The 13,412-nt window shown below is 44.5% G+C and overlaps 1 protein-coding gene across 1 annotated transcript in view; it reads left to right on the top strand.

The window, feature by feature from the left end:
* Window positions 1-13,412, top strand: part of EFNB2 (ephrin B2) — a 43,363-nt gene continuing 29,951 nt past the window's right edge. The window contains exon 1 of the mRNA XM_033104579.1: window positions 1-778. Coding sequence (XP_032960470.1) covers window positions 657-778 — 122 coding nt within the window. The 5' untranslated portion in view covers window positions 1-656. The remainder of the gene's footprint in view (window positions 779-13,412) is intronic.

The following is a 13,412-nucleotide window of genomic DNA, read 5'->3' as shown; positions in this document are numbered from 1 at the left end:
TCTCCTCGGCAGGGGCAGCGGCGCCGGCTGGATCGAGGAGTCGCGCGCAGAGCGGGTCCGGGCGCCCTCCCCACACACAAAGGCTCGCGCGCGTCCGGCGCCCGCGGCTGAGACCTAGCCCCTCCTGCCTGCTCCGCAGGCGAGGAACCTCCAGGACTGAGGAGGCTCCCGCGCGCCTAGAGACACCCTTCGCCGCTCAGCCCTCCGGGACATGGAACCGCGCCGACGCGGCACTCGTGCGCTCGGGCCGCTGCCCGCCCCCCTGGATCTATAGTGTGAGGTGGCCCCGCTCGGAGCTCAGCGCCTGCCGCCCGCGCCTAGTCGTTTCTCCGCCTTTGTGTCTCAGCTGCGCGCCCTCCTTGCCGCCCCGCGCCCGGCATCCTGGAGCCGCACGGGAGCCGGCGGTTCGAACTGGGTCCGGCGCGGCGCCCCGGAGCCCCGAGCCCGCCGCGCCGCCGCGCCCCGCGTGTGCGCTCCCGCCTCTCGCCCTGAGGGCCCCGAGGGCAGCGCCCCCGGCCTCGGCGACCGCTGGAGCTGATCGACGCGCCCCAGAGTTGCCTGCGGTCTCCCCCTTTTCTGCCCAGTGGATTCTGGCAACCGGTCCGCACCCGGTCCCTCCGTCGCCCGGAGTGCGCGGAGCTGGGAGTGGCGTGGCCATGGCTGCGAGAAGGGACTCCGTGTGGAAGTACTGCTGGGGAGTTTTGATGGTTTTATGCAGAACTGCGATGTCCAGATCGATAGTTTTAGAGCCCATCTATTGGAATTCCTCGAACTCCAAGTAAGTGGCATCCGCGATCCCCCTCGCCACTCCGGGGTCTGCCGCGCCTCACGGTCCCTGCGGGAGGAAGGGTCGGACCGCGGAGCCTCAGCCTGTTTCTGGAACCTCGGTCCTCCTCTCCTCCCCCGCAGTTCCCCGTTCTCCGTCCCCGCCACATTTCAGTTGGTGGAGTCTCCTCGCTCGGCTTTCTAGCCGGAGCGCCAGCACTGAGGAGCCGCCTCCCCTTCTTCCCCCCATAAGCTCCCCGGCGCTAAAAAACCCTCTGGCGGCTCTGGTGCCACATCCGCAAAGGTGTCGGATGGCGATACCTGACCCTCACTTTTCGAGGACAGAAGACGGCCACAAACCGGGCTGGCCGACGCGCGGGGCTGGCGGGCTCCAGAGAGAGGCGGGGATGCTGCGCCCGGGAGCGCAGTCCGAGCCCGGTAGACGGGCGGGGGCGGCGGACCCCGGGCAGTGGGGCGCACCCCAGAGAAGGGAGCCTGTAGTCTCTGGGCCGCCTGTAGCGCCCCTGAGCCCGCGCGCCTTAGCAGAGCGCCGCCTGCCCGAGGGGGCGCGGGGAGCTCGCCAGCTCAGCCGGAGAACGGACACGGGCTCGTTCTTAGGATTCTCCGGGAGAATTCTTGCACGGCCGCCTCTCCCTTGGTTTCTAAACCTGTGCCCCCGAACTCTGTGCGGTCCCGATAGCTGACTTGGTTTTAAGGATGGTTTCTGCAAAAGCTTAAGGCCCTGCCCAGGCGACACAGCAGAAACCTTCGCGCCTGGGAAGCCTGGGCAGGAATGGGATCCTTAGATCCCATTTGCTTTTACGTATCAAATAGAGGAGCCGGGAGAAAGCCAGGCCTTCTGGAGATTAACTTCCAGTGTGAACTACCGGGGTACATTTAGAATTTAGAAAAGGCGATCCATCCCTAAAAAAGTCGTAATTAGTCGTCTGTGCACTCAGTGTTGCATATTACCTTATTTTCGGGATGAATTTTGAATCACGGCCGAAAATATTTCACAGAATAATGGAATTTTAGCCTTGGGAAACTTGGGCAAAGTATGGAGAGACATTGGCTGATTCCTGGAGTAAGCGTTGAGATCAGAAACAAAATCAATGGCCTAATTGATGTTGAGTAAGTTGGCCATGGATTTAGGAGTAAAGAGATGAGGGATTGATTTAGAAATCACATCTTAATTAAAGAATTATACCCACTCCTTTTAAAGTGGTCAGCTTCAGATTCACCAACATGCTGACCAAGAATTCCCTATTACATGGCAAGAAACGTGATAGCTGTAAATCGGATCAAACAGAAATTCAAGCACGGTGCTACTGGATGGCACTTCACAACATTGCTCATATTTAAAAGTTACTTACTGCAGCCTCCTTCCATGTAGTGTGATCTTGTATGGACATCTTTTCTTTCTTTCTTCCGTAATGTAATGATACTGTATTTGCCGAGAAAGTAGTGGCAGTGACATCTTTACACCTATACCGAATCGTGAGGCACCAGGTGGTGCCAGAAAGCGCCGGGTTCGGACCTGCTCGCAGCCGCGGGTGTCCGGGCGAGGGGGGGCGGGGAGCCTGGGCTTGGGGAGCCGGGATGAGGCCAGCCAGTGCTCTCTTTGTGCCTACAGAGGTCACTCTTCCATGCGCAATGCTCGCGGCGCTAGCGCTCACTTCTTCCCCTAGGCTGCCTGCTCTGTTCCACATTGCACTTTCACTGACGGACTGTCTTTGGAGGCTGATTTTTCCCCCATCAGTATTTAATATTTATATTTAAATCTAGTTTAAAGAAACCCCCATCAACCCCTCCAGCGTTCAGCTCTGTATATGTATCTGCATTATTAACCACTAGTTTGTGTGTATCCGAGGAACATTAGAAATACCTACTTGGAAAAAAAGGTAGAGGAATAATTCTTTCAATCTAAGGTTTCGATATTAATATCTTCTATTCCTAATGTGTTTGTGTCGTGGTGGGTGGGGAACGGGGGTGACTGATATTTACTCACCGTCCTGATGATTAGGATTAGTCTTAGAGACCTGCTGGAGGCCTGCTTTTTGAAGAAACCTGCCTCCTGTACTGCTGATGTCGCTGCTGGCAGGATTCCTTCCGTTCTCAAGAGCAGAATCTCTTTAATAGTTCTCATGATAATGACTTGCCTGGAGGACTGGATATTTGTTCCTGGAAAATGTCTACTTAAAAAAGTATGTAGCTGAATGCTAGCTTGTGATCAGAAAGATTTCTTCCCTGAGGAGTGAATAAAAACCCCTCCTGCCAAAGGGTCGCTTATTTGGGGAAGTTGGATGTTTATTTCCAGGGAAAAGTTTGTCAGTCAATGTGATATGGCAGGAAGGCAATCAAATGCATTGAAGTTTCTCATCAGTTCATATGAACTGGGGAACAATTCATTTGTAATGAAGCAACCATCAGTAATTAGATTTGTTTCATTCGGGGGGTCAGCTTTTTTAGCAGGTGGTCGACATAGGGAGCATGCAGCAGCTGTTTGGATACAGGGTCCAGAAAATCCTTTGTAAATTCACTTCTCCCTAACTACTTTAATCACACTGTCTGCTGCTCCCGTCCTTGAGGCTTATGTAGTAATTGAAAGAAGTTCTATGTACTAAAACATTAGCCCTGTTATCTTATTCACATTGCATCCGTACGCTCTCATAGATTTGGGTCAATTGTAGCCATTTAGGTTGTTTAAGCAATTTTTTTTTTTTTAACCTCTGGAGAGAATAGCAAAGTCTGGCTTTCATATGTAATTAACATTTCAGTAGAACAATTTTTTCCAAGCATGATGTTTTAGCCAAAATAAAATAGTTGTGTGTTTTTTTTTAAATATGGATTTCACTTTAGAGTGAGCGAGTTTGTATTGGTATGGTGTTCTAGAATGAATTACACAGACTTTGTTGAATATTTCAGTCAAGCATTAATTTCTTATGTCTAGAGGTGCCATTTGCTATGCACCACATACTAGTTAGTTAACAAAGCATTTTGCTTTTCCTATGTCATTTTTTCCTACATAATCCTGAATTCCTGATATTGATTGGCTTGATACAAAAGAATGGCTGGATAATATCCAGATAACCTATAACACATGGGCTTCAGCACAGTTAGACTCTGAATAAATACGGACCTGTCAGAGATTGATAAAATAAAGTACAATGGATAGTGCTGTTTAAACAGTCCATTCAATACCATATATAAGCCTGCCTGCCTTCCATTGTGTCTGAAATTCTTATTTTTGTAGGTAAACAAATGCACATTCACCACTGATTGAATAGCCCCTTGAACTATGCTCCACAGTTTGCGTTTGGGTTAATCTTGTCGGTTTTAATATAGAGAGCGAAAAAGCACAAAGCACCAGGGGTGGAATTGTTAGTGCTTTCACATCCACATTCCTCACATTTTGTCAGGATGATAAACTGTAGGTAATGGACTGTCGTTGTTCCACAGGACAACTGAGCCAGAGAGAGCACAAAGACGAGCTAAAGCAGTATCTCACAACAGCCTTCTTTCAGACGAGAAGAGAATTTATTTGGGAATCGTGTGTCAAGGGACTGCACTTTTTAACCTCAGCAATTACAGCTTCAAGCCTCAGAAATGGGAGCTGGAGGTTAAGATGATTTGTTAAGCACTTGGTTCTAAATCTTTCACAATGCGTAGCTGTTGACACTTGTCCAACCGATGCGAAAAATGCAAATGACTTCAACATTCCTAAATGTTTCTGACTCCTAGGCTAAAGTATGAGGACAGGTGAAGTAGCTGTCATCCTCAGATCAGCTTAAAAAAACAAAAAAACCCTACAGATTAGAATGGTTTCTCCATACGGAGTCAGCTGAAGAATAATGAGTATATTTTGATTAATTATCATAAAACCTCTTATCTGTAAATTTGCTGAGATAAATCCTTTGGTTGATGGATTATCATCAGCATGATCGTTACCTTCAGACGGACACTGCAATTGGAGCAACTAAATCTTTGCTACCTTGCCCTCCCCTGAAATGCTTCAGGTAGCTCCCAGGAGGTTGGGTATGACATCTACCTTTGAGCGATGTTCCCCGATGCATTCTCCTAATAGGAAACGATTTGAGATCCCAGCATGATTGTACTGACGCGTCATAGGAATGGGAGTGGCAGGGGAAAGGAAATACAGACTGTAGACCCTCATCAAGAAAGAAATATTTTTAAAGAAAGATATTTCTTTAACATTTTATGAAAACTTTATTCTTAAACTCTTCCATTGCAAATTAAACAAAAAGAAGCACTCTTCTAAGAAAAATAATGATTAAAATGGTACTCCTGGCTGCCTAATCTCTGCCTTCATTTGCTGCTGACATAAAGAGCCTGTTTTTCAGGTCACTTGTCATACATCTACATAGATTTGCTTATGAGCTCACTCTTTGTGTAGAGGAGTAGAGCCTTAAATAGGAGTGTTCAACTGTTTAAAATATTTTGATTAAAATATGCAGAACCCGTAGAACTATAAACTTCTACTTAGGAATTAGCTCTTTCAAGGAAGAGCTCCCCCCGCCACCTCACCCCTCCCGCACCACCACCTTTTTTAGGGGAGGAATTAGAATAGGGCTGGGAGAGGAATATAAGAAAAGCAAAGAAGGAACGATGGCAAATGGGACAGTGTTCCGAACAGCTTGGAAAAACTCCTGTGGCTTCATTGTCTCTCTAAAGCCAAAGAATACAAAGACATAAGCAATTCAGCCCTTCTCCCATGATGGAAAATGTAAACCGTTGACATGGCTCCCCTGTTTAACTTGTTTAATTCTCATTTTAAATTCAGCACTATACTAGCCGTGTGAACTCTGAAGATTTCTTTAGTAATCCATTTTGTAGTTCCGAATCAAAAACAAAGTGAAAGGGTCTGACACAATTTGCTTTTATTTTTAGGCAAATCAACCCTGGTCATAGTTAATAAGGGGATTACAACCCAGACTAGGTCTTTACAGATGTAATGTAAATCAAGGGCAGAGTATAAAGAAACTGATCCCTTTTGATTGAAGTATGGTAAAAAGGCATAGAGAAACTAGCAGCAGTAATCTGATTGTATGGCAATAAAACCACCATTTTCTGTCTTTCAGATAAAAATAATGTGGTAAATCCATGCAGTTCATAAGATGTAAAGGCAGATAAAGGGTGAAGCCATGGCAACATATAGATTAGCTTGATGTTGGAAATGACACGTCTCTGAAAAGGGTGTAGAAACGGAGGCCCTTGCTCCAGGCTGTTGGCTATTATGTGAGAGCCACACAGACTTAGAAACTCGGATTAGAAAGTATGAAAGCCCTACTTGTGGCCTCGGATGGTTGAAGCAGGAAAGAAAAGCTGCTCAGTTCTTGCTCATTGGTGGCGGATAATACGGCAAAGGTAGATTTCATTGACTGCCTTTTTTAGAGATTGAGATTGGGTCTGATTAAAACTTCAGATCACTGCAGTTGTTAAGGCCTGCAAGATTTTCCTTTTTAACTCCTGGCCTAACCACGGCAGCCATTCTGTAGGATTAACTGCACTTGGCGGTCCCTGCCTTAATCTATTTGGGCTTCAGGCAGGGACATGCTGGGAAGGAACAGAGACCAGAGGGAATAGGTAGGGCTGGAGTTATCCGAAAAGAAAACAGAGGCCTTTTGATTTCAGCCATCTTTCAGACCCCGAGCCATCTCACACAGAGTAGGAGAAGAAATGGTAAACATGTATTGTCCCTTTCTCTCATCCAGATAACTTTTCTCAGTTTTGTCATTCCTCCCCTGGAAAAAAATATAAAATAAAATAAATAAAAGGGGGGAATATAATTTTCATTCTAATCAGTAGTAATCCAATATGCCCAAACCAGTGGGTTCCATCTAGATAATATTTTACTCGTAAACGTGAGTCTTAGCCTTTGAGTTGAATGGGATAGGCACCCTTCATGTAAATGAAAGGATTATAAAAGTGCTGCCTAGCTTTAAAGTTAAAAACCACAACAAAATCGTCATGCTGTTGAATCTTATTGCCCCCTGTACTGAACAACCTTGTAAATAAGCTGTACTTTTGTTTTTGCCTTCCACACTTTCCATTTTAGTCATTAAACAAAATAAGCCATTGAAGCCATGATTGGATTACATGCAGAGTGACATCCAACATTGGGTCAAGCCAGAAAAGAAATATTTGCTTTATTTTTTGTTTAAGAAAAGTTTCGGCGTTTCTTTAGGAGAATCTGCACTCTTAAGACATTGACAACGCTGAAAGCTGCAAACACCCCAAGTGTCTTTCTTGATGGAGTGGCAGGCTCAAGGGGGTTCGGTCCTGTTTTCTTACTAAGAGCAACATGAGGCCTTTCTAGACTAACATTCTGTGAGTGTCTGAAGATCTTCATCAATCCTAAATATTCTATTTCAGACCCATTTCATTGACTTTATTCCTAATTCTCAAGAGAGCTGACTCGAACATCTGTTTTGGTCAGTAGATTTCTTTAATTTGTTGCCTGTTTTTCTGGACATTGTTATGTGGCTTTCATAGATGAAAAACATTTTTTAAATTATTGCACATAGACTTTTCATACCCACTGCCTGCTGCTTTACCTTCTTTTCTAACTTAATTCAGTAATCTATATCAAAAGATCCATTACACTTGTCTAGATTTATCAAAGAGAAGGGACACCCCATAATTTACAAGCTGGTCACATCCAAGCACCTTGCATTCTGCATTTGACAATGATTGCTAATGGCCCATTCAGCTAAAGTATTTGCTTGTTAACAGGGAACAGAGCATGATAAATGTCCAGCAAGCTTGCGGCCTCCTTCAGCTTTTCAAATGTAGACTGGTGCATATTTATGGCAGACAAATGACAAAAGAAGCTGCTGAATTGCCCTGGCCTCCAGCTTTCTATTCAGAACGGGGTTAAAGTGATTAAAGAAATGATGCAGGAAAGCCCTGCCAGTTGTTTACTAACCATCATCCAACGATTAGCTCTACGTTCTACCTGTGTGAACATATTTCAGAAGTGTTAGAGGTAAGGATGGTTGGATCCGGTGAACCAGTAAAAAGAATAGGTGATCAATTATGAAATGGTTTCTGTGCACGCTGAATGCCAGGTAAACACCCTGTTTCTGTTGCTCCTGCAGAAAATCAGCAGTGGGTCTTTATTTTCCTTTTCCTGTATAAATTCAGACATTTAATTCTAGTCCACACCATTTTGTGACAGGTGAGTATGTACTTGCTGATTTCAAATAAAAAACATAGTAGGAGATTGCTCCATTAAAGAAAAACAAGTTGTTTCTGCTCTTAGTAACTCTCTAAACAATATATGAAGGAAAATTGGCAGTAGTGAAGTATTAATAGCTTGCTGTTTCCTTTCTCCAGAGCATGGATGGGCAAACGTTCTAACTATACCCAGTGGTGGGCAGACATTCAGAACGCTGCGAATGGACCACCGGCGCTCTGCCTTGCTTTGAAAACGGCACAAATGCTATAGATTCTTCATGTTTTCCACATAAAATTATTAAACAATCCAGTTCATTTTTTCCATTCAAGTTCTGTTGCATCCAGTTTTGCCTCCAGTCCTTGTATCATTCGTCCAATACTTGGTAGTTAAGTCCCTTTTGTCCCCGAGGCGTTACTCTGCTTCTCATGTATGGATTACTCCTATATCACCCTAGAATAATTATGAGTGCTACCCACATTTTGAAACCAGTGTGTCAGTGTGTTTGTGTTGGAGGAAAACGCATGATTAAGACAGTCCTAAGGCTTAGGCTTGCTTGGTAGGGGTGTGTGTTTGGGGGAGTGGGTTGTAACTCCCTACTGTCTGCCCAGCCTACTGTTACTCCCCAGTCCACACGCCCCGCAGGACACCTAACCTCTGCGCACCTCAGAATGTCTGACCTGCAGAGCCAGAGTGTCTGAAATGCCCCGCTGCCAGCCTCTCTTCAGCCTCCTGTTCCAGCCTAGGAACTTGAGGCCCAGCGTGGTTCCACCACCTGATGAAGTGCTTCTGAATCTGGGTCCTTGCTCTTTCCAGCAGTTAAGCTGTGACCCGAAACATTTGCCCTGAATCAGAACTGCCTAATGAGCGATTGGGGCCAGGACAATTACACGTTTGTTCAAGGCCAGCTCAGAATGTGTCTACCTGCAGAAGAAATTTAAAAATGTCAGTTTTTACCTAACTACCAGAACTATATTTGGGGTGCATTTTAGATAAAAAGCACTCTTAACCCCTAATTCCCCCTTTGTCTATGGGAAAATGGATCTTTATTCTAATGGACTGTCTCATAAAGTTCACAGTTTCTCCTAGATGAATGCCCTCTCTTTATGACAGAGTAGATCAAACACAATTTCTTAAATGTTTTCTCTGCAAGCCTACAGCACTTTAGTTAAGTTCCTACGCCCTAGGAAGATCATTATACACTGCGCTGCCATGATTCATATGCAACTCTGAATCCCCTTTACCACTTTTTCTATCCCTAAAAGGCAGGGATGCAAATTGTTTCTTTTTGTCAGTTATTAGCTAGCATTGACATCCAGTAAGTATAAGTCAAGTGAACAGGCACAAGCCAGATGTGTATCTGTGGCTGCCCACGTTGTGTTACCATATCACCTGCTACTGGACATCTACCTTTAGACCCGCAGCTCGAGAATGTCAGGGTATCAGAATCACCTGGTGCGTTTGTTAAAACAGGATTGCTGGGCCAGACCCCAGGGCCCCAAGTCCTGAGGTCTGGGTGGGACTTGATGTTTCCATTTCTCACAAGCTCTCAGTTGACAGGCTGGTGCCTGGTCTGAGACCACACCTTGAGAACTGTTGCCCTAGGTCAACTTTTTTGGAAAACAATTCCACATTAAGTCATCATCCTCTTAAAGAGGGATATTTAAGAAATCTGTGGTCCTTGCCTCACTGCTCTGTAGCCTCCGTTCTTGCCTGTTTGGAGGCCATAAGGGAACATCTAGACCATTGATGGTGGATAATTCATTGATTTATTCAACAAGCATTTATGAACTGTGAGGTCTGTTGTTACTAGGCTCTGAGAATACAAAGAACAAGCTCTGCCCTCAAAAGATTTAAATCCTCAGGGCAGTAGAGGGAAGCCTGGTGGCAGCAAATGCATTTCATGCTGTGGTGCGTGGGAGCTGTGTGCAGTGGGAACACGGAGGAAGGGAGTGGCATTCATTCTGGAGGGATGTCCAGGAAAGCAGCCCAGGTGAGGGGAAGCCGAGTCTAAAGAGACAACAGGCATCTCTAAGCAAAGTCACGGTAGATCTCTGAAATAAAGAACACAGTCAGCAAGTCAAAGTAACAACATTTCAGCCAAGGACAGTGTGTGTCTCTCACGTGTGTATCTGGAAGCATCTGCAATTATTTCATCTGAGCAGAGCTCAAAGACAGACCCCACAAATGAAACACGTTGACTCTGTGGGACAGCTAACCCAGGGACTTCAGCCACCTTATTGATATGAGAATTAGCAGCCCTGCTTTTCAAAAGGCTTATGTTGTTAATGGAAAGGTCAGGCAATTCGATTTAGCAAAGACAGCCAGACAAACACTGTTTTAGTTTAGTTGTGAGTACATGCTTCGGAATCTGGCTGTATGAGCCCAATCCCAGGTTAGTTACTTTTTAGCTGTGTAATTTGGGGAGCAGTGTTTTCTATGTCTCTTAGTTGTCCTGTCTCTAAAATGGGGACAGTAATCTAATAGTGCTGAATAAAGCTGTAATAAAATTGTGGTCAGGATTTAAAGAGTTTTAGCTCTGTGCTTGGCACAATGAACCAATAAAGGTCAGGGATTGTTATTTAAAGTGAAGTGAATATCTGCTGTGTGCCTGGCTCCAGTTCAATTTTCCTTCTCCATACAAAAGCAAAATAAATAAAAATAAAATGTTAACAAAGATTATAAGATGGCACTTTCACCTTTCAAAGTCTCTAATGTTATATTGTAGCTTGTTTAGCTGCCAGACTTCTATCCATTCTTTAAGCCTTTTCTTCTGTGTGAAGCACCTTTTTAATTTCCCTTCTACTACCAAATTAGATACTCTCTTTGCTGCTCCCTACACCGATGCCTGGGCAGCACCGCTTTGTACATTCTATTACAGGTACAGTAAGAGATTGGGGTGTTGAATGAATACATGAATGTAACCTGTAGGGATGGGCAATGTAGCATTATTTTTTTTTTTTTGCATTAATATTACAAGATACTTCTTATTTAGAAACCTACTTACCTGGGGGACATGGTATGTTTTATTTAACAACAGTTGCGTATAGCACTTACCGTGTGCCAGATGCTATTCTAACTGCTTGACAAATGCTGACTCAGTCAACCTTCTTAGTAACCATCTGAGGGTGGTAACTTTTATGATCCCCCCATAACGCCAATGGGAAAACTAAGGCACAGACTGGTTAAATGTCTTGCCCAAAGTCCTATAGCTGTAAGTGGTGGTACAGTCTGTATTTGAATTTGATCACTCTGGTTCCAGGATCCCTCCTAATTCTCTGCCTCTCTTTCTTATGTTGTTGCATGGAATAATTAAAAATTATGTACATTAAGCATGTGTTTGCTCAAAGCAGTATATACAAGGTAGATAAAAAGAAAGTTTTGGATATAATTCTTCCCTTGTGCATCTTGATTTATAGTCTTTCCTCCAATGGGCATGCAATTCTAAATGGATCCTTTGAATCTTTCATATAGCAAGGTTCTACGCAATGGAGACAAGACAGTTGTGAAAGTATATACTATTAAGGCATGTAATAAGTTTTATTCCTTTATTAACATTTTCCTTTTCAAAATTTAAATATTTGATTGTTTCGTTGCTGGGTGAAAAAGTCAGATTTTTGAGGAGAGTTGCATTTGGTTAGATGCTGAGCGTGTGTCAAGCTAAGGAGATAGTATGACATCTTTTTTAGAGTCTAGTCACAATTAAATGCCATTTTATTTTGGATTTTGGGATCTGTGCCAGCTTCCAGCTTGTCAGAGCTGAGAAGACTCAAATCAAGTCCAGGCCTATTTCTACAGCAAACTGGGATTCTGGCTCCTTGCCTGTGGATTCATTCAGTATAGCCCATCTGGCTTTTGATGTTCTGCAAGTTTGGCGCAGTTTGTTTCAGGAAGCCGGGCGGCAAGTATTGGTGGGCCTGGGGTCCTCTTGACTCCAGAGTGAGCCTCTCCCATGGCGTTTCCCTGGGGCCGATCATCTGCTTCTACCTGGAGACCAAGCAGCCGGCTGGAGGTCTCAAACAACCACATCTTTATTCCTGTTAGAGGGCCCCAGGGCATCCTCTTATCTCCTGCTTTGTCCAGTTTTCCTTCACTTTTGTTCAGTAGCAGCCTGTTGGAATAACTTAGAATATTTAGCTTTCGGTGGGTTTTTGTTTTTGTGGGTCAAGGTAATTCCAGGCTGCTTGTGGTGACTGAGCAGGAAATAAATATATTGTCTACACAGTTACAATGGCATGCCATTCACATTTTTATAGGATACACGGTTTTGGGGTAATCTGAATCGAAGTCAGTAACACAATACGATTTTATTCCTTTTACGCATTAGCAGTGCAGACCTGGCTGTTGTGTGTAGGCTGCTTATTTCTCTTCCTTCTCTTTTCTCTGTACTCTCCGGGCTGTCACCAAGCTATGGAAGGTGCAGGATAATGTCTCCCGTCATACGCCCACCGCAGACCTATACCTGACCCTGCTCTGGAGTCCAGGAAGGAGGAAGTGTCCAGGAGGCAGCCGTTTAGGTGGTTGTAAAGTGATTACCCACAGCATTATAAATTGTGTTGCTCCACTTATTATGCTTGGCTGGCAAGAAGAATCACCTCTTACATCAAGAGAGAACTAAAATAATTTTATCTTTTCTTAAATCTTGCTTATTAAAATATTCATTCTTTATTTACACAGACACCTATTGACCAGCAATTCTGTGCAAGGCGCTAGGAGGACGGGAGCTGGGTTCCAGGGGCAAATGCCACAGGCTCGGTTCGAGAGTCACACTTCAGCTTGAGGAGCAAGCTTGGACCCTCTTGGTGTGCACCCCCTTTCTTTCAGGGCTGTTTGCCCCACCAAAGTTTCATTCACCCATAAAACATGGGTGAATTGTTTTTCTAAGTAGATAAAGTTCTTTGAAATTTAAAAAAAAAAGTGATGGGAATGAAAGGGATGGGAGGGGTTGATAGAAAAGATCCACCCAAACTCTATGTTGTGATACTGCTACTCGCTAAGATCTTAATTCCATTTCGTTGACTTGTTGAAATACCAGGCCATTCCCTGTATGAATTACGTGTGCCTTTCATCGCGGTGACTTTCCCACTCAGGTAGATGATCAAATACATCTCCACACTTATATCTAAAACAACAGAGAACCAGCTGGAAATGCCCTTTAAATTTCTTTCTATATGAAAGCCATTTTTCTTCCTGGTGCCTCACCTATAAATAACAAGAGTTCCACCTTCCTTTATAGACTCTTGCTAAAAGCATGGTTTGAAACAAGACCGTACAGGTGCAAACAAATTATAGTTGGGAAAGAAGCTTGCACTGTCTCTTGCCTCTGAGGCTTGTGAAATACTTGTTTCGATAATGGAGCCAGCATGGTCAAGCCAGCATGACAAAGGTCGGCCTTGGTGGTTCACTTTCCCACTGTGCATCACAGCATTCCAGTCTCACTGTTCACGCCCCC

This window comes from Rhinolophus ferrumequinum, chromosome 4 (genome assembly GCF_004115265.2).
Source record: "Rhinolophus ferrumequinum isolate MPI-CBG mRhiFer1 chromosome 4, mRhiFer1_v1.p, whole genome shotgun sequence".
NCBI classification, from domain to species: Eukaryota; Metazoa; Chordata; class Mammalia; order Chiroptera; family Rhinolophidae; genus Rhinolophus; species Rhinolophus ferrumequinum.
This window is presented reverse-complemented; position numbering and strand designations above follow the sequence as displayed.